This window comes from Pipistrellus kuhlii, unplaced genomic scaffold (assembly GCF_014108245.1).
Source record: "Pipistrellus kuhlii isolate mPipKuh1 unplaced genomic scaffold, mPipKuh1.p scaffold_m20_p_2, whole genome shotgun sequence".
NCBI classification, from domain to species: domain Eukaryota; kingdom Metazoa; phylum Chordata; class Mammalia; order Chiroptera; family Vespertilionidae; genus Pipistrellus; species Pipistrellus kuhlii.
Window position 1 is genome coordinate 24,195,057 of NW_023425515.1, and position 23,685 is coordinate 24,218,741.

At 38.8% G+C, this 23,685-nt stretch overlaps 1 protein-coding gene across 5 annotated transcripts in view; it reads right to left on the bottom strand.

The window, feature by feature from the left end:
* Nucleotides 1–14,375: 14,375 nt before the first annotated feature.
* GOLIM4 (golgi integral membrane protein 4) overlaps nucleotides 14,376–23,685 on the bottom strand; it is a 79,793-nt gene continuing 70,483 nt past the window's right edge. For all 5 annotated transcript variants that reach the window (XM_036444484.2, XM_036444477.2, XM_036444476.2 and 2 more), the window contains 2 exons: nucleotides 16,617–16,697; nucleotides 14,376–15,988 (listed from right to left, as the gene is read on the bottom strand). In XM_036444484.2, the coding sequence (XP_036300377.1) occupies nucleotides 15,839–15,988; nucleotides 16,617–16,697 (231 nt within the window). In that variant the 3' untranslated portion in view covers nucleotides 14,376–15,838. The remainder of the gene's footprint in view (nucleotides 15,989–16,616; nucleotides 16,698–23,685) is intronic.

Genomic DNA, 23,685 nt, shown 5'->3' on the forward strand with positions numbered 1-23,685 from the left:
CTGTTGGGTTTAGACTACTAAATAGTTGGTACAATCGAGCTTCAAATTCATTAGGAAACAAGAATGTTGGGTAATGAAGAATGATAATTTGGTGTGGCTGCAAAACATTACAAAAAAACACAATAAAATCAAATTATTCAAATATTTTAAGTTTCTCAATCTCAGTTACTTTTAAGAGCAAACTCAACTCCAGAATAAATCATTCCATTATCCAAGCAGAAACCACTCATTACTTTGAAACAGACAATTCCTACAGATTTAAGAAAATCAATTACCATTGCAAATTATTTGTTTATAGCTACCAAGTTACCCAGTATTCACTGGAATCCATTTTCTGGGAAGTACTTTGGCCTTTACAATATTATCCCACATCAATCTTAAATATGTATATGTGCTAATTTTCCTTGTAACAATAGTTCACGCTTACACAAAGCTTCCTGTGTTTAGGAATGGCTCTAAATACTCTTCATGCTTCTATTCACTTAGTCTTCCTAACAGTGTCCTGAGATAGATACAAATACTACATCCTCCATTTACAGATGAGGTCTGCTAACCTGCCCATGATTACCTTGCTAACAAGTAGCAGCCTGGCATGCCCTCACCTACCACATTGCCCTCCCTCTTTATAACATAGCATATCTTTATTTGAAACCTTTTGAGGAAAGTACTATGTATTTCTTTCCTATTTCCAATATCCCCTGCCCTTTATATGTATTGCAAACAACCAAGAGTGAATGTAATAAATATTTTAATCAATAGTAATCATGTTTCAGATAAATGAAAAACCAATAGTCACCAAAGATGTGCCTTGGGCATAGAAAAGGTTCAATAAATATTTATTGATAGTTTCTGATTAAGTAAATAAAGACTATACCAACATTTTCTAAAAATAGTAAGTATTAAGTTATTCTCTAATTCTTTAGTCAGATAAAATTTAATGAAAATGAAACAGCATACTTCCAAAATAAAATTGTTTAACTGCTGGTTAAAGCACATGAATACCAAAAACATATTATAAGACATTTTTTAACTATTAATTTTTTTATTTCTAATATTAAGAATATTAGAAAGGGTTGGATATTCTATTTTCCAAATTTATGTCTTCCCAGAACCTCAGAATGTAAATTTATTTTGAAAAGAGATCTCTGAATATAACGTTAATTAAGAAGAAGTTATATTGGGTTAATTGGATCCTAAATGTAATAACTGGCATCCTTAGAAGAATGTAATGGACTGACACAGAGACACAGAGAAAGACAGGCATGTAGGGCAAACACCATGTGATGACATGTAGAGACTGAAGTGATGCATCTATAGTCAATGATCGCCAAGAATTGCCAGCGACCACCAGAAGCCAGAGAGAGGAAGGGAACCGGTGCTCCCTCAGAAGCTCCAGAATAAATATATATTATTTTAAGCCATCTAGCTTGGGGTGATTTGTTATGGCAGCCTTAGGAAAGTAATATAGACATGAATGTCAAATTTTAATATTTGTTTATTGTTAGAAGTTCACAGATGTCTCAATTGTTAGACAGTAGTAAAAAAAACTATTTTATAAAAATCAGTATTTTTATTTCTATTATAAATATACATGGCCTTAATTTATCTGAAATTGTTACTTTTCAAAGCAATATTAAATATCTTAAGCTTTTGAATAAGTTCAAGCTCTGCCAGTTAATTATTTGTTGCTATACAGTGATATGAAACTAATCTTATATTTTCTCCATTAACATTAACATTAACAATAATAAATCATTTCATTTCTGCTTGACAGATGGTGCTTTAGGCTTCTCATATTACACAATTAGCTTGATAGAACTTTCAGTGAAAGGCAAGACAGATCGACTCCTATAGTCTTTTCAAGAGATGACCTTTCCTTCTGGGTTGTTCATAAAGATAAGATGATAGCTTTGGACATAATTCCAAATGGTCCGTATAACCCATTCATTAATGAAATGTTAAGTTATTGAATAATGAATCTGGCAATTATTTTACTAGGTGACAAAAAAAATTGATAAAGTCTGACTCTATGAAGCCATTTTGTAATTACACAAAACACTTACCATTTGTTTTCTTTGCTCTGACAAGTTTCTCCCTTTTTATCCCAGTAATATTTGCAGTTTGAAATAAGGACAAAGAAAAATTATTTGTATTGAGATTTTTGCTTCTGATTATCATTTGGCAACTGCATTAAAATTTGAAAATTCAGCTCAAATAAACTTGAAAATAATCACCATGTTAAATGGAACCTTGGATGACTAATTAATTCTTTTATTTTAACAATTCCCTGGCTTTCTAAAAATTACTCCTTAAGAAGTTAAGTGCATTTCTGAGCCACAAGGAGAAATACATGATTTTTAATTGGTACAAAAGTAATAATTACAGTTGGAATTAATTTTTTCAAATTGAGATTTAAGTGTGTAAGAATCACTAGAAAATTTTACTTGCTGTTGGCATCACCTTTAGATTTAAAACTATACTGGAATTGTATCCCTGGGGAAATAGAGGAAGATATAAATGTAAGATAAAGGTGCTGACTACATCTTTATTCTAGCCAACAAAATACAAATTACAGGTAATTAATTCTTCTCATATAAGGTAGACTCATGATTATAGTTTCTAAGCAGAGGCAGTATAATAATTGAATAATTTCCCTTCAAATTGTGGACTGATATATAGACAAGTAAATGTTGTATTACCTCTTAATTCATCAATTCTATATATGATGAGGCTGCTGAGTTACCTCTTCATTAAAATAGGTGATATGTTTATATCAGTCTCTAAGATATACATCAAATTAACACTATACCATGCAATTTTCATGGAATATATTCACTAATGTTTATGGTCCTGTTAAGTGGCTAGTGAGAGTTCTATATGAAATGGAATATAGACATTACATAAAAATTAGCACTGATATCCAGCCATGGAATGTTTGCTTTTCTAAACTATTTGAAAACAAAAGGCATTACAGTGACATTCCTTCCAGAATCCAGTTCCTAGCTTAGTGTAAACTTTGTCTTATTTCTTGCTCTTACGATATGAATTTTGTTTCAGAAAGGCCAGGAAACCATTGATGTTGGCCAGGGGCCAGCTGCTCCTTCACATGGAGTTTTGACTCCCAGCTATTGACTTTACCAGGCTATTAGTGTAAGAAGAATGTGGGGTGGGGTGGAAAGAAAGGGGCTATGGCCAAATTTGCCTATAAATAGGGAACACACTATAATTCAAGGGCTGAGAACCGACCACAGGGAAATGCCAAAAGAGTGAAAGTCACATATGCCCCTGTTACGCCTTGTGCCCAGATATTTATTAATTCAGCTCTTCTGTCCTCAAAAAACAAGAGCATTTATAGATATGAAGCTGAAGGTGGGAAAAGCAGAGGAGAGGAATTAGGATCATAGTCTCCATCCTGTGAGCCTTGGTGGTGTACATGTGCCTTCCCACAGCTTTGTGGCAATGGGAGCCATGATGCCATGAAGAGGGAGGACAGAAGAGGCACCGAGGGGCTGTTAAAACCTGCTCTCGTCTGGGTGCAGAATAAAGTTACTAACCCACTTAAGATAACAGGGTCTGCAATTTATTAGAATAAAAGATTATGACCCCTCCTAGAGTTTGCAAGAGGTCATAGTCTTTGAACTTTAATGCAAAATAGTTTATTACTTTACTCACAATTAAAAGTGAAGATGGGCAGGCTTCCAGTCAATCGGTCTGCAGCCCTCCTCCTTTATCCTCCATCCTCAAGGAAGCCAGCATCCTCTGGCTGTTTATCCAGCAGCATCCCAACCCAAAATCACCAGGGTTCAGTGAGCCACATTTTAGTAACCCTCAGATTCTGAGGAGGTGGGTCACCTACCTCATCCAGACAGAAAGAATCCTGTGCTAAATTGTTCATTCTTGATTGAGGGCTTCAAGTCTTTAGTGTTCAGTTAAAGACATTTCAAAAATTAGTAAGCTGATCAGAAAAAAAGTGTGTGTGTGTGTGTGTGTGTGTGTGTGTGTGCGCGCGCGCGCGCGCGCGCGCGCGCACGCGCACGCACTTGCAGGGGTGGGGGAAGTTGTGAGGGGGCACAACAAGAAGGAAGAAGGGCAACTCTGGGATGCATTGCCCCTGGAAGGCTCCGAGGCTGGGAGAAGTTTCCCAGGGCATTCAGTCGGAGATGTTCCTGAACCAGGCTGTCCCGTGGTATAACCAATGGTAGTATGCAAAGCCAAAACTGCAAAGTGAGTGTGCACATTACATTCAAGTGCATTTCAAAGTGAGAAGCCAAGATTTCATTTTGCAGTCCCTCCTGCATGGCCCCAGGCAGATTAAACCTATCATGTTCAGGTTCAACATTAACATTTTCTCCTTTTCTAAATGTGCGTTATAGCTGATTCTCCTCCCAATACAAATCTCTCTCTTATTAAACATGAATGTGCTCTTTAGCCATATTCGTAATTTTGTCGCGTGTCAAATGACACATTCTCCTATTGCTGGAGGAGGTCGTAGAGAGGATATGACTACTGGTTGACCCATGAGCTGGACCGGGCAATTGCAGGCTCCTCTCCCCACCTCCCCTGTCCTTGGAATGGATGTTCCTCCTGCCATTTCCCAGAGTTGGAGATTTTTCAAGGACACAGCCTTGAGGGAGCAATGTGTAGTTGAGACCATCTGGATGGCATACTTGACTGAATGCAGTCAAGGCTTCTCAATAAACTTTTAAGATTCTGGAGGGCCAGTACAGACATCTACTGGTCTTTGGGCCACCCAAGACGAGCCTCCTATGTAAGTTCCCTTGCTTATTAAACTTGTCTCTTTCATCTGCCTCTCCTTTTCATATCTATACAGGAAATCCTGAGTTTGCAAACCAACACCAGATTTTCTTTCAGGATTAGCCTTTTGGATAGCTGTTGTCATCTAAAAGATAGCTTGGAGATTTAGATACATTGAACTGCCCCAGTTTAACTGTAGAATTTGTAGGGTCACTATTCTCCATGTCTTGGAAAAATCCCTGGTCTTGGTTTGAACAGACACTAGGTAAACAGCACCTGTTCGTGAATTTGAATTTGGACGACTGTCCATGATGTGACTAAGTAGCAGGACTGGCTGCCATGAGACAACACCCATCCCTGCTCCTACCCCCAAAGAACAGAAACCAGAGGCTGAATGAAGTAGCTTCTTGGGCTTCTGATTTTACTTCTTGGTATTCACTTGTGTTTGCATGATTTACCTTCCAGTACACGTAGCATATTTTTCCATGTCTCCAAGGTTTTAGAAAGTGCCCTTGTGAGTATTTGAATAAACTGCCTAGCTTGCCAGGTCCTCAGATGCCCTGGGATGACTTGAAGGTGAGTGAATGGTGAGGAATACAACCGGTGGCAAGGAAAACAACATACGCTTGCTCCTGTGATCATCCCTTTTATTGTACAACCTTGTTTCTTAACCAGAATAATCATCTCATTTTCCCCTCATGTACTACTGCTGATTTTCTGTAAGATAAATCTGTAAGTGAAACTTTCTTGGTTATTTTAAAGTAGGGATGTTTATGGGACAGATAAGTGTGGGTCTCAGTCCTCTTTGGCCAGAACTGCTTAATTTCTTCTTATGCCTTTAACCAGAGTTGCCCAAATCATTGGGGGAGTAAAGAATTTATACTGCTGTGGGGTTTTTTAATCTTTACCCAAGGATATTTTTCCATTGATTTTTAGAGAGAGTTGAAGAGAGAAGGAAAAACAGAGAGAAATATCAACGTGAGAGAAACATTGTTTAGTTACCTCCTGCACATGCCATGACCAGAGCCTGGACTGGAAAGGAGTCTGCAACCAAGGTACATGCCCTTGACCAGAATCTAACCCAGAACCCTTCAGTCCACAGGCTGACACTCTATCCACTGAGCCCAACTTGGCTAAGAATTTATACTGTTTCTAAGCTCTTTGACTATTTACTATAAAAGCTCTGATAAAAACTTATCTTCCAAATAACATTATTCAAAGGAAAAAGACAATAAATGCAAGTCCAGTCTACTGGCCTCCAAGTTAAGAAATAGTTTAGGTCTTCATGTCTGGCTCTTTCTCAGTGAGTCTTTGTTTAAATGTAGAGGCAGGAAAGGTGGGAGCTAGGCGTGTCAGATGAGAGTACTGTGATCCCAACACCAACCTGAAGGCTGCTGCCATTTTTTCTCAAATGCAGACACACAAAGATCAAGAAACGTGTCTAACTTCAGAAAACTAAAGAAGGGTACCGCCAGGCATTGAATTCCTATCCATTTCCTTGCCTCTTGATAGGAATACACATAGACACACCTGGTTGTATGCTCCCAAAGTGTTTTACCTGTGATTTTTCTCAACATTAGCACACTGTGATATCAAGATCCTGAGTCATGACTAACACTTCCAAGAATAAAATAGGAAAAGATATGAATTGTTTTTTGAGGTTTTTACCTCATTTATATAATGTACACGCTTTTGTGATATAAAATGCATTTATTTCTTCCATAAACCTACTCAGAAATGAAACTAATTAAACTGCCAAACTCTCCTCCTTTTGGGATTCTCTGTTATTCTATAAAAACCACAGTTTATGAGTTTGAGAAACATCATTTTGAAGCAAAGCCTTTGCATTATGAGTTTTTATTCCTCCAAGAACAGAGATTAATAGAACCATTGATTCATGCAATTCACCACTGCAATGTTCTGAAATTCTCCAGTGTGAATCTGGTAAGACAGCCATATCTCACTATCACAGTATTTATAAATTACTGTAAAATGTGTGCTTATATATGTGGGTGTGTGCAAATGTGTGATTAGAGGAGGTTTGCTAACTTAGGAGGTTAACGCTGATGGTACCCTAACTATTGTATAAATGCACATCCCACAGATAGTGAATCAGCCCTTGTGACAACCTAACTCAGTGACTCCCAGCCCTGGCTGTACATTAGAATTATCTGAAGCTTTTAAAAAGAATGTAAGAGTTACAATATTTTATTTTTTAAATTATCATACAATAACACTGACCTTTTTTTCCTTTGGTTGTACAGAATTATGAGTGTGAATACATGTATAAATTTGCATCACACTCTCACAATTACCTAAAAAACGCCTTTATGTTCATGTGTACTGTTCCTTCATGTTCATGTGTACTGTTCCTCACCACCCTAATCCCCGTCAAACATGATTTGTTGAAGGGCTTGTAAAACATACCAATGCCCAGGCTCTGCCCTCAGTTTCTGCCTTAATTAGACTGGGGACAGGGCTTTCTTTGCGCTCAGCAGGGCCTGCACTTCGGAGGCTGCTACCACAAGTTCTCCTTTCTGCAGCCCAAATCAGTATATTAAGGAGTTTGGACTTATCCTATATGCAATAGCAATTTTTATTAAATCATTCTATGTTGGGGTATTGCTAATGGTAACTTTAGAAAGATCACACTAGGACAGATTGTAGGGCTTGGTAGGAGAGAAGTCAGGGACTGTTACAATAGTCTAGGTACAAGTTAACAGGGGCCTGAATCAGGTTAGAGGGATTGGAGAGAAATGGGAAAACTTAAGAATATTTTGGTGGCATCGATAGAGAGAGAAAACAGACTCAAGGAAAAGCTTTGTCTTTTGTTTTGAAAACTTAGTGAATTGAGATGCAGAACCTGGAAAGATTAAAGGGGTTTCATTGAGAAACACAAATTCAGCACTGTTTTGTTAGGTAGGATGATGGCTATTATAGACTTTTTTTTTTTCATCCTAAAAATGAATGGTGTTTAAATTATATGGATGAGCTGAAGGACAGTCTTGTACAGGTACCTCCACCCTCCCACAAAGAGGACTGAGCACCTAGTGAGCACAGCACCCACTGCAGGTCTTGGGCCTCCTGAGGGACGACTGCAGGACCTGACAGGAAATTTTGCTGAATTCTGATCCTGCATTATTAAGAGTGATGTCCTGAGCAAATCCATCATGCCTCGTGCCTGTAAGAATGCCTAAAAGCAGAGGGGTCTATGACTCATGGAGACTCAGAGAAGTTTAGTATCGGGTTTGTCTGTGAATATTCATTTTGCAAATTTGGTCTGAGACTTGCTTTCATTGTGATTTACCATTTGGTGGAGAGATGTCGGGGAGGGAACATTACTCTTCCCAGCTTCTAATTTTGAAAACAGCAGTTCAATCTCAGTCGCACATAAGCAGCACCTGGTGAAATTTTAAAATCCTGATGCCCAGCAGACACCCTGCTGCAATTTATTCTGAGTCTGTGGGAATGGGACCCAGGTATCACTACTTTAGAAATTTCCCAGATGTGTGAACTACTATATTGAAGGCCATTAATATCTGTCCCAAAGAATCTAATACTTTTGAACAAATACGTTGGCTTAAATGTATTCAAATCATGAAGTCGAACCCTACCTCCCCTCACCAACACATCTGGGCCTGGCTCCCAGCAAAGCAGCTGGCTAGATGCCCGGTACACCATGCAGCTGCACATCATCCTCACCACTGGCCTCTCCACTTTGAGCCATAAACACTCCTTAGAAGATGCATTAGCATCTACTGCTGTGGAACTAATTACTTCAAAACCTAAGAGAATGAACATTTATTATGTACAGTTTGGGAGAGCCAGGAATCTGAGGATGACTTATCTGGGTGGTTCTGGCTCAGGATTATGATCAAGTTGTAGTCAATGGCTTGATTGGGGCTGGAGGGTCCGCTCCAATCTCGCTCATGTGGCTCTTGGCAGGAGTCCTCAGTTCCTCACAGGCTGTTGGCCAGAAGCCTTGATTTTGTGCCATGTGGATGTAGGTTTTGACAAAAGGCTGATTGAATAGCCTCAAGGCACCGTAGCTGGCTTCCAGGAGAGCATGGAGGAAGCTGCATTGTCTTTTATTACCTAATCTCTGAGTCACACACCCTTGCTTCTCTTTAATTTTATTTGTCAGAAGCCAGTAGCTAAGTCTAGCTCATGCTCAAGAGAAGGGACACTAGACTTCACCTCTTGGAAGGCAGCTATGCTCACCACTATACCACCAACGCAACTTGACTTCACCTCTTGGAAAGAAGACTCTCAAAGATTTCGTGAGCAAATCTTAAAACCACCACAGAAGATAATTGGCCAAGGTTAAGAGAATATAAAAGGTGCTTTCATTGCCTTTATGGAAACAAAAAATAGTCTAATGCCACAGAGATGCATGAACTTAACAGGAATCAGAAACTTATGGAACCCCAAGAACTCTGAGTTGAGATAACAAATTTGATTGCTGTTCACATATTAACCAGCAGGCATGATTATGAGTTCCCATACCTTAAGTCTTAAAAAGAGGAAAGACATACTAGACCAAAAGAAGTCATCTCATCTTTCTCAAATCCACTTTTTCCAATGAATCAGTTCTTTAAAAGATACTCACTTTATGGGGAATGCTGTGTTATGTGCTAACAGATAAACAGAAATGACATTTAATTTCAAGCTCCATTAGTACCACAGAGGGAATGGTGAGAACAAGGTCAGCCAAGATGGTAAAGGACAAAAGTATTTCATTTCCAATTACTTAAAATAGTGTATTAATGCAGCCGCTAAGATAATGTTGAGCACTTGCCAACTCAAAATGGAAAGGTTTATGGGAGAGAACCAGATAACATTGATACCTAAAGATCTCAAAATGCTCTATTTTCTGTTGGAATCATTGCTTTTATAGCAAGCATTTGCATCCTACAGAACAGGTGTCTGCAGTCTTCAGGCCAAACCCAGCGTGCTTTTTGTCTGTGTAAATCAAGTTTTATTGAAACACAGCTATGCTCATTTCTTTATATAGTGTCTCTGGCTACTTTCACAGTCAACAGCAGAGTGAATAGTTTCACAATAGTTTCACAAGAGTCTCACAAGGACTAAAAATTTGCTATCTGGACAGAAAAAAAAAAGTTTGTCAATCTTTGGTGTAGACTAAAAAATGGGGATATACAAGTATTTTTAACTTTTTTACAATAATTCCTAAACTCAGATTATTGGGGTCTTAAAGCCAGATCCAAGAGAGAACAGCAATCAAGAGACTGGCAAACAGCATATCATTATTTATTAAAAGTTGCTACAGCCCTAGCCAGTTTGGCTCATGGATAGACTGTTGACCTGTGGACCAAAGGGTCCCACGTTTGATACAGGTCAAGGGCACTTCCCTCGGTTGCAGACTCCTCCCCAGCCTGGGCCCTGGTCAGGGCATGTGCAGGAGGCAACCCATCGATGTGTTTCTCTCACGTAGATATTTCTTTCTGTCTTTTCCTTTTTCTTCCACCCTTTCTCTGAAAATCAATGGAATAATATCCTCAGGTGAGGATTTTAAAAAATTGCTACATTTAGGTTGAAATGACTAATAATTAATGAAAAGTATTTACTCCCACTCTACTGTTCTGCCACATCAAGAAACATATAATAAAGTCAGTCAGTATACTTTAGGTTGTATGTGATAGCAAAGAACCTCAAACTTGCTTAAGAAAAAAAAGGAGGGCTTTTTTTTTTTTTTTTGCAAATAAAATAAAAGGAAAGTAGAACTTGGGCATTTAAACAGCATTCTCTTTCTTTATGGCCCTCTTTGTCTCCCTACCTTTTCCTCTCTAAGGAGACTGCAATACAGTCCTTCTTTTTGTGCTGCTTCATTCCTTCCTGCAGCAACTGGGTTTTCTCCATGTCATGGGGACTGTGACCCCAGCAGCTTCAGGTGTACATTTCCTGTTCTCCCCAGAGTAGCCAGAAAATGTATTTTTTGTCCAGTCTCAGCACAGAAATCCCAGAAGACAGAGTTTAATGATTGGTTTGGAGGTCACCCCTATGTTTACAAGGTTAGGCCTTTCTACACATGAAGAGCTAAAGAGGAAGTGATTCTAGGACAAGAGGACAATCAGTGGATAAGCACATAGCCTAAGCATGTTCATCCACCATAACAACTGACCCTCCCACATGGTCACACTATCCAAGGAAATTGGAAGAGAATATTGCATCTATTCCTCTGTTTAGGCAGGCCTCTTGTAAATGGGAATGGAATATTTAATACTAGAAGCCCAGTGTGTGAATTCATACATGGATGAGGTCCCAAAGTAGGGGGAAGGGGGAGAAGGCACTGGAGGGAGCAGCAGAATGACATCAGCCCTCCGGCAGGCGGTGGGATGCCCTCGCAGGCCCAGGATCCTGATCTGTCCTGCAGACATTCGCACTGGTTATTGGGAGCCACCTGGTAGCTGCTTTTATATTGTTTCTTCCTTGTGGAGCTTCTAGGGAGGGGAAGTGTCTGCAGTGCCCAAGGCTGACTTTCAGGAGGCCAGCAGCACTGTCAGGATCATGCCAACAGCACTAGTCCATCAGTGCCTGGCCCGTTCTCTGGAGATTGGATCTGCAGGACTACTGAGGGAGCGAGTGGCTGCCACTGGGCTGGTGGGCCACCAGGTAGGTCAGCTGAGCAGTGCTCCTGCACTGACCATCAGAGGTTAGCTCTTGCATTGAGCATCTGCTCCCTGGTGGTCAGTGTGCATCATAGCGACTAGTCATTCCAGTCACTTAGGCTTTTATAGAGATATCCTGTTTCATGTTCTAGATTTCACAGCTCCTTTCACCTTTTTCTCAAGAACTTTTTTATTGTTGATGTTACAATTGACATACACTGTTACATTTTGCTCTGACCGTATATTTCTTGGGTCTAATAATTCCAATTTCTTAGTTTCTCCTCAAAACCCTATGACTTAGACTTCACTTATTTTTTCTTTTTCTTTTTTTTTTTACACCTCCATTGCATTTGTGTGTTTTGTTGTAACATTTAAAGCACACCTTCTTAATGTATGAAACTCAGAATGTAGCACTGAATAACGATCCATACAATTCTGCCTATATTTAGAATTAACATTGTAATCAGATTCACTTGGGAAGAAATTGTAGCTCTGCCACTTATTCAAAATTGTATGATCTATAAATAAACAGCATTCTCATTTTACAAATGAGGATTGTAAGATATTCATTTAGTACATATTTATTCAAAGTGTTAGTGCTTGGCATGCTATGGCTTTGCCATTGGAGAGAGAAGAGAGATGCCTGCTATTTTCCATGTACTCCAGCCTGAAAAAAAAAATTGGAAATAATTGTGCAGAGTCTGAGATTTTACCCAATTAACAAACTAACAAGTTAGCCTGCCACAGTATCATAGGTGCTCATTAGAAGACTCTCAACTGCTGGCTCTGAAACAAATATTTCTCATGGCACAGCAGGCAATGTGAGTTTCATGTTCATTTCAGTTTTCCTGGGCCCCCAAGTGTTATGGGAACAATGGGAGGCACTCAAGATGGATGCTGCACACACATTGAGCTTGTGTTCCAACTAGGATCACTAACCTTACGAAATCCTCTAATAAAAGGACTGCTAGAAAACCTGTCCCCAAAGGAGATACTATCTTTATTATTCTAGTCAGGGAACAAATATGTCCTCCAACCCAGAAGGAGATAGTAACTTTAACTTCTGGATATAGAAAATTTCTCACAGATGTATAGAAACTCCATAGAGAATTCCCCTCCAACAAAAAAAAAATCCCAGGGACGAAATTAAGTCATGCGTCCATCTTGGACCAAGTACAGTACTTTGTCCAAGGAGATGGTTAGTATTATTGGCTCTGCTCAAGTTGACTTCCCACCCAGAAACAGGGGTCAAGGTCACTTACTAAGTAAGATTTTAAGAGAGAAATGTGGTTGGCAAAGATGAGATACGTTTATTATGATTCAGTTTGGATGGTAAATTGTAAGGCTGAAGAGGTAAGATAGGGCCAGATCATGAAGAATTATGTAGGTTATATTAAGAAATTCGGATTTTTTCTGTATGCAATAGCAATTTTATTATGTCATTCAATAATGGGGTAGTATTAGTGGTAACTTTAGAAAGATCACACTATGACAGATTGTAGAGGTTAGTAGGAGGGCAAACATAAAAATATTTTAGGGACATCTATTGATATAAAGAGAGAAGGCAGACTCAAGGACAAACTTTCTTTTGTTCTGGAAAACTTAGGGAATTGAGATGCAGAACCTAGAAAGATTAAGTGGGGCTTAGTTAGGAAAAACAAATTCAGCTTTGAAAATTATGAATTTGAGGTAGGGCAGGTCATAGAAAACTAGGCCGAGGAAGTGAGTTAGGAGATATCTCTAATATATGGGTGGGAAGAGGGCTAAACAGAGAGAATACCTCTAGGGAAAATCTGAAGAACACAGATATTTTAAGGAGAGCATAAGAGAAACCTGGAAAAATAAAAAAAAATAAAAACAAGAAAGAGTAGCCTGAATGGTAAGAAGTAGACACAGATACCTTGACGGAAGCCAGATGATGATTCGGGAATAGAAATTTACCTCACATTTTTTTTTTTTTTTAAATGGTTGTGCAACATGCCATGGTATGAATGTACCACAGGCTAATGCAAGAACTAAAAACAAAACAAAAAACCCAAATCAGTTAAATGATGCCAAATCCTACAGAACAAACTTCTCCAGTTGAGTGGGGAGGGAGGAACTCCATCAACCTTAAAGGAGCACTGTGGGATACAGTGGTCTTACTGACACACTCCTGGTTCTATGACATTCAGTAAGTGTCAGTAATTTTTCTTTTTGAATCGAGTCATTGTGATTTGCATGTGGCCAAATCATACTCTTACTCCTAGATCTTTTTCGATCACTCTTACAGCCATCCAGTCATTTTATTTGTACTAATGTAGCTTTTTTTGTGCTACAGTTCTTGCCCTTAGTAAATATGCCTCCCCCATTTCTGATTAGACTACTGGTACCAAGTCCTTTGACTTATTGGTTGCACCAGAAGTCACAGATTAACTGGCAAGATAAATACAAGTGAAAATTTATTTCTGCTCATCTCATTAATGTAGATTTACTCTGGCTGATTATTTCTCTTTCAAACATTAGCTAAAGTGGCCCTATAACTTGTGCCATCCTGAGAGTAGAATGGTTTGTGATTATTACTTCTTAATGGGGATATATATGACAGGGTTTTGTTATTGTTTATTATGTGTGTGTGTGTATGCACACATGACACTCATATGTTTCTCTGTTTCTTTTTTTCTTCCCCAGAACTAGTTCAAATAAAATAAAAATTCTTAACTTTTTCTTTAGGAGAAAGGGAGGGGGAAAAAAATCACACACCAATTAAGTAGAGGAAGAGATATGGAAAATAACAGGTTAGGAAAGACATTGTATAATTCATTAATGTATATCGGTTCCATCTAAATTTTTGCTTTTAGGAAAAAGAATGTTTAAAATAAAAAACTACTAAAAACTCACATACTTTAAAAGATTGATCATTTCCTTTTTTATAGTTTTATTGACTATTACCAAGTTTCAATGTTTCAAATAATTAAATACTGCAACTGGGGCATTAAAAATACAAACTAATTTACCAAAATAATTGTATTTTGAATATTATGTACAATATTATACATTTTACATTACATAAAGGGCTTTTATACATAAGGGTAAAATTTGATTTATGATTACTGAAAATCTAAAATACAGCTGAACAAACATTCCTATGCATATATCCGCAATCACTCAATTGGGACAATCAGAACCATACATGAGTGTGGTTGCTAAAATAAACGTACATTCATACAACAGTAGAAATTGAAATGTTTTTATTATTATTATTATTACAAAACCACACACATGAATTATATCACCTGATTTTATATATCTAAAAATCTTTAGGCTTAAGATTGAAATGTTTCTATCCCAAAGGAATTTTTATTTTTAACTTCTTTAAGAAATGTTTATCATTTATCATCATTAAAATGCCTCTCTGTGGGCATCATGGAGACCCAACCTCAGTGAGCAGAAAAGACATCAGGGTCTATCCTACTACCATGTGTACCTCACCATATAGTTTTTTAAAAAATAACCCTATTCAATTATACATTTTGGTATGCCTTTATAAATACGTGTCATCAGAGATTACTTACTGAGGCATAGAGTTTACAGGGGAAGTATCTATTACTGTAGGGAACTAGATAATGAAACAAGAATTTTGCTAGGTCGCTATGGAAACTTAATAGAATGGGTGCTCATGTAGAAAACACTACCCATCCACAGTCGATTAGTTATTAAGCAACATGTCAGTCCTTCAAAAAGGTTACTCCTCTAAGGTGCCACACCTTGTTTGAAGACTGAAATATCTAAGTCCAGAACACTGTCATATGAATTTAGTACTATCTCGATTTTAAATTTCATTCATTTCAAGAAGAAGGGCTGTGATTTTAAGTAAAGCCATTTTTTTTTTCTAACTGACGTGACAACTCTGGGAAACAATATCACTCTGTACATGAATCTTATCCCAGCAACACAGACGCGTGGAAAGTCTATCAGATTATATATACACACTAGAACCTCGTAAAGGGAGCAGTTAGTAAATAGGCCATTCTCTGTAAATTCCGAACAGCGTGTTTTTTTTTGTTTTTGTTTTTTTTTTTGCAGTATTTATTTTGAAATCTTGTATTTTATCAAAGGCAAACAACACCTGGAAACTAGAAGATAGAAAAGTAACAAGATGAAGCATATACAAAAATCGATGTCCTTTCCAACATCACATAATCATTGGGAAAAAAAAAGGAGACTCAGAGCCTAAATTTCTCTTTCTTGCTTGGGTTTAGCTTGAATATAAAAGAAGCTCTAACCTAGGTTATTAAAATATATTTATATAAATGTATGTGCATTTCTAATACAAAAGTTTTAAAAAAGTCTAAATTCTTAATTTTTGTAATTAAATATTCTAGAGTTCAGTAGGCAGGTTTATTTCTGAGCAGCTTGTAAGGAATCTGTCCACTGAGCGCTGTCTGAGAAGGTGGGGGGAGGGAGGAGCGCAGCTACATTTCAGCTCTTTGCTGTGATTTCTCAGCACCAGCTGCTCCGTCCTCCTCTTCCTCCTCCTCCTCCTCATAGTGTTCCTCTCGGCCTTTGAGGTGGTTGTCATCTCGAACTTCTTGTTCCTCTCGATCATTGTTTTTCTCATCGGCCTTAAAATTAAAAGAAAAAAACAACATCTAAGAGATAGGGTATAGAGTTAGTGAGATAAATAATTCCCTCTATAAAAAAAAAAGAAAAAAAGAAAGGTGATGTCCTAGCTGGTTTGGCTCAGTGGATAGAGCATCAGCCTGCAGACTGTAGAGTCTGGGTTCAATTATGGACAAGGGCATGTACCTGGTTTGCAGACTCGATCCCCACCCAGGTCAGGGTGTATAACAGGAAGCAACCAATCCATGTGTCTCTCTCACATCAATGTTTCTCTCTCTGTGTTACTCCCTCTACCTTCCACTCTGTCTAAAAATCAATGAGTAAAATATCCTTAGATGAGGATTAATAAATAAATTTAATCCTTAGATGAGGGTTAATAAATAAATTTTAAAATTATGAGAAGTTACTCATTTTTTGGAAGAAAGAAAAGTGAAGAAAAATGTTCCAAGAAGCAACAGTGCTACAGTCTTTCTTAATTTTCATATTGTCACAAGTTTTCCTGGGTCCAGGTGGGCCTGTTAAATTCTGTGGCACCTTAGATGTACTGACTGGTATCTATCCAACTACATATACATTTATCTCCTACACATGTGCAAACATGTGCAATAGAAATACACATCCTAAACATACGTTTTCATCGTTTTCGCCATAGGTCTCTTCAGCATTATGTTCCAATTCCCTTTTTTTCTCTTCAGTCAAGTCTTCCTGAACCTAAAACAAATCAAAGATACTGGGTGATGCTTTCTATCATTTAAACACTTGAAACAACACATTATAATTTCTAAAGAGTTCATTTAAAGAGCAGCAACAAAATTAAACTAAAACTAAACTTGAAAAAAGGTAAGTCCAATATTTGATTTGTCTATTACCTATGAAGAAGTGGATAATACAGCTACTATAAAAATATCTTACTCAACTGTCTTCTGTACCTATGTGCATAGCTGGCACATGGCAATTGCTTAATAAATGCTGTTGAATGAATGAATAAATGATTCAATGCAAAAATATCTGCTCTGCAAAGGCAAAGAAAACAGACCTTATGACGTATATATATAAAATAGGAGAAAAATTTCTATAATTAAGAACAAACTTTTCTGTCTAAAATATCTAGAACTCAGAACACAATAATTTCAATTTCTTCATAAAATAGCAATTCAACTGCCTCAAATCCCTATATCTATTCAGTGTCCTAACATGACACTTAAGTTTTAAATAGTTTTCTATTATCTATTTTATCACCACTATGTCATGTCATTGATCCCAATTATTTTTTTTTCCAAAATGCACATCAAAGAAATCATCCAAATTATTTTGCTAAGTAATATTTATTTAGTGAATACATTATATAGGAATTGGAAATACCTTAGAAAATATTTTCTAACTTGACTGTTTGGAAAACCATATGTATGCCAAAAGGTTTGAACCATTTGAATACATTTCAAAAAACTGCTGACCATCCATTAAACATCATGTTCTGTCCTGGTACAAAAAGAAAACCCATTCTCTCCAAGGACAGTGTTATAGAGGGAGTCTTCCAGAATAACACTCATGTGTTATGACCTGATTTTTAAAAAATATTTCTTTTGGTGCAGAGGGGGGATGTGTTAAAAATCCCAGAAATGGGCAAGGGAAGGAAGTAGGCAGGTGTTCTAATTAAGGAACAAGAAAGTGAGGGCTGCCGAAACCGGTTTGGCTCAATGGATAGCGCTTCGGCCTTTGGACTGGAAGGTCCCAGGTTCGATTCCAGTCAAGGGCATGTACCTTGGTTGCGGGCACATCTCCAGTAGGGGGTGTGCAAGAGGCAGCTGATCGATGTTTCTCTCTCATCAATGTTTCTAACTCTCTATCCCTCTCTCTTCTTCTCTGAAAAAAAAAAAAAAAAAAAAAAAGAAAGAAAGAAAGAAAGAAAGAAAGAAAGAAAGAAAGAAAGAAAGAAAGAAAGAAAGAAAGAAAGAAAGGGAGAGCTCTCCCATGGTGCTTAGGCCCAGATACAACTGTAATAAACCCCAACCTACCAGACAAGGTTTGGAGTGAACCTGGTCTGTTCGGAGCCTACAGAGATGACCCTTCAAGGATGCCCTAGACCACATGTGTCAAACACAAGGCCCGCGGGCCAAATCCGTCCCGCCAGGCCTTGCAATGTGGCCCGAACTGCGCTGTCATCACTGCACTCCGCTGCGTTTCCATCACAATGACAGTTTATGACTGTTCAGTAAACCATTCGGCCCGCGATTTAGGCTGGATTTTAGATTTTGGCCCCTTCTCTGATTGAGTTCGACACCCCTACCCTAGACAGTGGTCAGCCTTCATGGACCTTCCTGACCAGCCTAACACCATCTGGATTCACACTGGCACGAAATAAATTCATTATGGGGACAGAGGCATTGACCATCTTTTATAGTCACATGGCTTAGTGGGGGAAGCTACGTGCATGTTGCACCAGTAGGCTCTAGCTGTGGTCCCTGACTTTGCTTTGCCCTTAGCCACAGAACCTCATTAGCAACAGTGCCCAGGACAATGGCATGAAAACGATGAAGCACTTATTTCAGATTACATTAAGGTCTCACTAATTGAAACATCGTTAAATTGCTAAAATGCCCTGGTCAATTTCAGTGATTAGATATATGTCTGCTATCGCCATAATAATGAAAATATACTAGTGAAAAATAACATGGCTTGGTTGGGATCGGGAGGAAACTACACTGTGGTGGACAGAATATGTAAATCAGGGTTGGCACACTTTTTCTGTAAAGGTCCAGATAGTAAATATTCAGCTTTCTCGGCCACAACGTGTAGCAACTACCCAGCTCTACCGCTGTAGTGCAGAGGTTGCTTCTGACAAGAAGCAAATAAAACATCATGACTGTGTTCCCCTAAGACCTCATTTACAAAACAGGCTGAAGCCAGTCGTTTGCCAACCACTAACACAGACTGCGGAGTCAGACAAACCTGGACAGAAACCTTGTTTCCAAAACTCTCCTGGCTGTATAAACAATGAAGCCATTTGTTTTTATTATAAATTTTTTCAAGCACACACAAAGAGAATGTCATGAATTCTTAACAGTCATAAGCAAGGTTCAAAAGGCATCACAATATTGCCACACCTGCATGACCTATTGCTTCTGTTTTTTTTGTGATGACTTATTCTTCAACATTTTTAGATATCGTATAATTTCACCCCTACACATTTCAGTATATATCTCTAAAAACAATGGGCTTTTCTTTTATAACCATAATGCCTTTAAAACACCTGCTGGCCCCTTTGGCTCAGTGGATACAGTGTCGGCTTGCAGACTGAAGAGTCCAGGGTTTGATTCCAGTCAAGATGTATCTTTCTTACATCAATCTATCTCTGTATTTCTCCCCCTCTTTTCCACTCTAAAAATGAATGGAAAAATATCCTCACGTGATAAACAACCAACCCCCCCCATAAATTATTGTATGGTATCATCTAGTGTCTAGTCCTTACTACATCTTCCCGATTGTCTTACAAAAATGTCTATTAATAGTTGGTTTGTTCTAGTCATCATCCAAACAAAGGCCACAGGTCACTTAGATGCTATTCCTCTCTTTTTCCCTCAATCAATGAATCAATGTTACTGGTTCGTTGTTCTATAGAAAGATCCATGTTCTGGACTTATTTGCTTCTTTAAGGCAATAGTTAACTCATTCCTTTAACCCTGACATTTCTTATAAAAGCAAGTTAGCTTAAGGCTTGGATGAATTCAGATTCAATTTGCAAAACAAGGGTTTTTCAGAATTCCTATTTGCATCATATCGGAAGGTACATGATGTTTGACCCACTCTCAGTGAGGCTGAGATTGTTCAGTGAGCCCGATGGTGACAGCCTGATCCCTTCATGGTAAAATTCCAGGATTTTCATTCATCTAGTGATGTCAACCATTGATGATTGGTATTAAATCAATTGTTTTAATTAGGGCTTACAGAAATAGTTTCTTTATAATTCTATCATTCATTCTGTGTTCACTGAATTCTATAAAGAAGAACTTGACTATATCAATTTCAGTTACCTGCATAATTGCATGCTGTATATCCTTAATTATGGAAGCCTTTAAAAGCAGACCTCAGTGTGTTCTAATCATGGTTCTAACAATAACAAATTGTGTGACCTTCAATATATTAGCTACCCTCTCTGCACCTCAAATTTCTTATCTGTAAAATAAAAAGGTTGGATAAAATCTTTGTCATTTTTTTTTTTTTTGGGTGGGGGGGAGGAGGTAAATCATGGATCCTTTTAAGACTTTGGTAAGAAAGTTGTTAGCATGACCTAACTGGTTTGGCTCAGTGGATAGAGCTTCGACCTGCAGACTCAAGGGTCCTAAGTTTGACTTTGGTCACGGGCGTGTACCTTGGTTGCAGACACATCCCCAGTAGGGAGTGTGCAGGAGAAAGCTGATCGATATTTCTAACTCTCTATCGCTCTCCCTTCCTCACTGTAAAAAAAAAAAAAAAAAAAAAAAAATCAATAAAATATATATATATATATATATATATATATATATATATATACATATATTTTAAAGAAATTCGTTAGCAAATGGGCATAGATACACATCATTTTGCACAGGAGTTTCAGGTCGTTCTGACTTCCCACAGTCTACCTGCAACCATCTGTCCTAGGACTGTGATTCTAAATAGTGTGCTGCTGAATCAACATCAGCCGGGAGTTTGTGTACGACTCTGCCTTCTAGGGTATACCATAGATAAGATCAAAATCTCCAAGGGTAAGGTCTGACCAGTAATTGTATTTTTCACACACTCTCCAAAGATTCTCAGCCACAGCAAAGACTAAGAGCCACTCGCTCAAGTGACATGAATACTGGCTAGCATGTCTCTGGCTAGAATGATAAACACCCTTTTTAGGAGTTCTTTCTGCTCTTCTCTTGAGATATTGTAGAAATGTAGGCTGTTTACTATATGTCAATATAAAACGAGGAGGGAAGTACAAAATGAAATTAGTCTTTAATTTAGGGAGCCCACAAATAAAAATTTTCTAATTTTCCAGATTTATAGATATATCCTATTATCCTAGTAATATAGTCTTCATGTTTGGGGCATAAGTAATTCAAATTCGTCTTAGAGGCATTACTGAAAAAGAAACAAAATGATATAGAGTTTCTAATTTCAAAATATGCTTAGACTAATAACATTAGTCTAAATCAATGAATCTAGTTCAGAAGCCAAATGTTAGTACCTTTTTACATGCAGACACACCAATTATGTCTGCCACATTCAGCCCTCTTTAGCATCCTGTTAAAGCTGATGCAAACGTTTTGTTAGAGATTTCCCAACGCTGCTCCTCATTCCTCATTTTTGTTCACGGGACTCTGGTGTTTTAAGCATTTTAGAAATGGTCCCTAAGTGATGTGGCAAAGTTTAATCAATAGCTGAAATAAACAACTGGCCGGTGGGGCTCAGCTGATTGGTATCGTTCTATGCACCAAAAGGTTGCTGGTTCCATTCCCGGGTGGAGGCCTTCATCCCTGATAGGAGGCATGCAAGAGTCAGCTGATCGATGTTTCTCTCTCTCTCTCCCTCTCTAAAATTCAATTTTATAAAACTTTTTTAAAATTTAACTTTTTTAAAAAGCAAGTCTATAGAGTTTGAAGTGGGTTTTGGTTAGCTACGCTGACCCTGTCCCTGGATGTATTAATACCTTTCTTTGACACATCAAAGATGTTATGGGATGAGCAAGGAATCAGAAGGCTGAACTGTAAATAGTCAGAATGCTAGGACCCAAACAGGTGGATGGGATGTGACGGAAGAGAGGCCTTCAGCAATGGCAGCCATAGTGATGGGCATCACTGCTTGCTGAGTATAGCAGCAGAAGCATTTCTGCCGGATGGGCAGCTTCTTGGTGAGATGGCTCACAGCCCACCGCTAACGGAGGCACATAACCTTGTGAGTGTTCAGATCAATCCATCCCCAGTTACACCTAGGAAACTGAGCACTCAGAGTAGTCAAGCCGTCATTCTACTTTTTTTTTTTCTTTTCTTTTTTCTTTTTGAGCACTTAAGTAATTTTAAAGCACCCAGAGTATGTTTTTGGGTAATACTATAATTTGTAGTTTCTCATAAATAGATTAAAAAAATCTGGGAAGTAAGCAACAAGAGCATGGGATCACCATATAAATGTCTTTCACTTAAAAAAAATCCCAAACAATAAACAATGAATTCTGTCAATAACCATCATTTTTCTGTCTCTGAAGGGTGACTGACACCGCTGCATTCAGACAAAAGAAGGCAGGGACTGTGCACATTTCCTAAAATCACACTGGTTTGGGGTTCTCTACTCTTAGAGGTCAAGGCACAAATCTGATAGAGACTGCACCTCTGAACAGGTATTGCCCTAGCAAGATGCACTTCCTCCGGAAGGAGGAACCCCACGAGAGCAGTGAGCCGCACATCCCAGGGGCCGGTGGGGCAGCTAGGAGACCCTGAGGCTAGATGGTGACACCAGCAAAGTACACTTCCCAGCATCCTCTGGTTTCCCTTGTGCCCCACAAGCAGTGTCACATACACAGTCCCTATAAGCAACACAATATGCATTCTTTCACTCTGCAATCCTCTTTACTTTTCTCACTTTGCTCCTGCCTGCTGAGATCTTTGTCGCTGAATGTTACTCGTCCTTGAAAGGTATTTGGGAACCACTGTTCTCTGGCCCCCCCTCAAGGGAACCAGGAACCATGGAAGGAGGTGGAAGATCTAATAATCATCAGCTAGGAACCACAAGAAAAAGACCACACAGCCTGGACAAGGGACGCTCAGGGGCAGGGAGGAAAGGTAGCCAGAGAAGAAGAAAGGCTCACTGGGCTTCCTCAGAGTTCACGAGGCAACACCCTAAAGGAGAGGGTGTGGCAACCTGGAGCCTATGCAAGAGGGAGTTAGAAAGTGGGGTTGCAGATGCCAAACACAGGAGCTCTGGGCAAGGAACTGGCCAATGAGAAGCAGGACCTGGCTCGGGGCAGCGAGGAAAAGGGCGCTGGCAGCTCTGCACCCAGAGGAAAGGGTCTGGGCCTGAGGGAGGGGCTGCCGAGGGTGAGGCACTGACCTCCACCTGGTCTCCATCCTCGCCTTCCCTCCCCCTCTCCCCCAGCACTTCCTTGTATCTGTCAGTCTTCTCTTTCTAACCTTGATCCTTCGTGGATCACAGGATTCTCTCTCCACCTTAACTGACATAACGCAGAAGTAAAAAAAAAATCATCCATAAATACTGATTAAAATTTTATGTTTCCCCTCTGAATTTTTAAACAGAAGCCAAGGTGAATCGTTCCTCTTTTAATCCCTCAAAGATTCCTGGAATCTGCCATAATGAAATGAAGTAATATTAGTCTAGACATCCTGTTACAAGAGAAGCCCAGACAGGATCTAGCTTGCCAAATGCCTTAATATTCAAGGCGACGAGTTTCTTTAATGCTCTTTTCTGATAAGGCACATCAGGGGGAACAGCAGGGTGAGAAAAGAGAAAATGAAAAGATCAAGCCAGTTCGAGTGCATGTGACTAGAGACATAGGTTGCTGACAGCTTTAAAGAGTGACATCCTTTTGTGTGCCTGGCACAAGCCCAAGTTTTAGCATTAGCTCTAAAAGCCGACAAATGGAACAAACACGAGAAAGCAGACTTAGTCACGGAACTGTGTGTGAGGGCAGCAGCACAGGTGTTCTGAGCAGGGTCTCGGG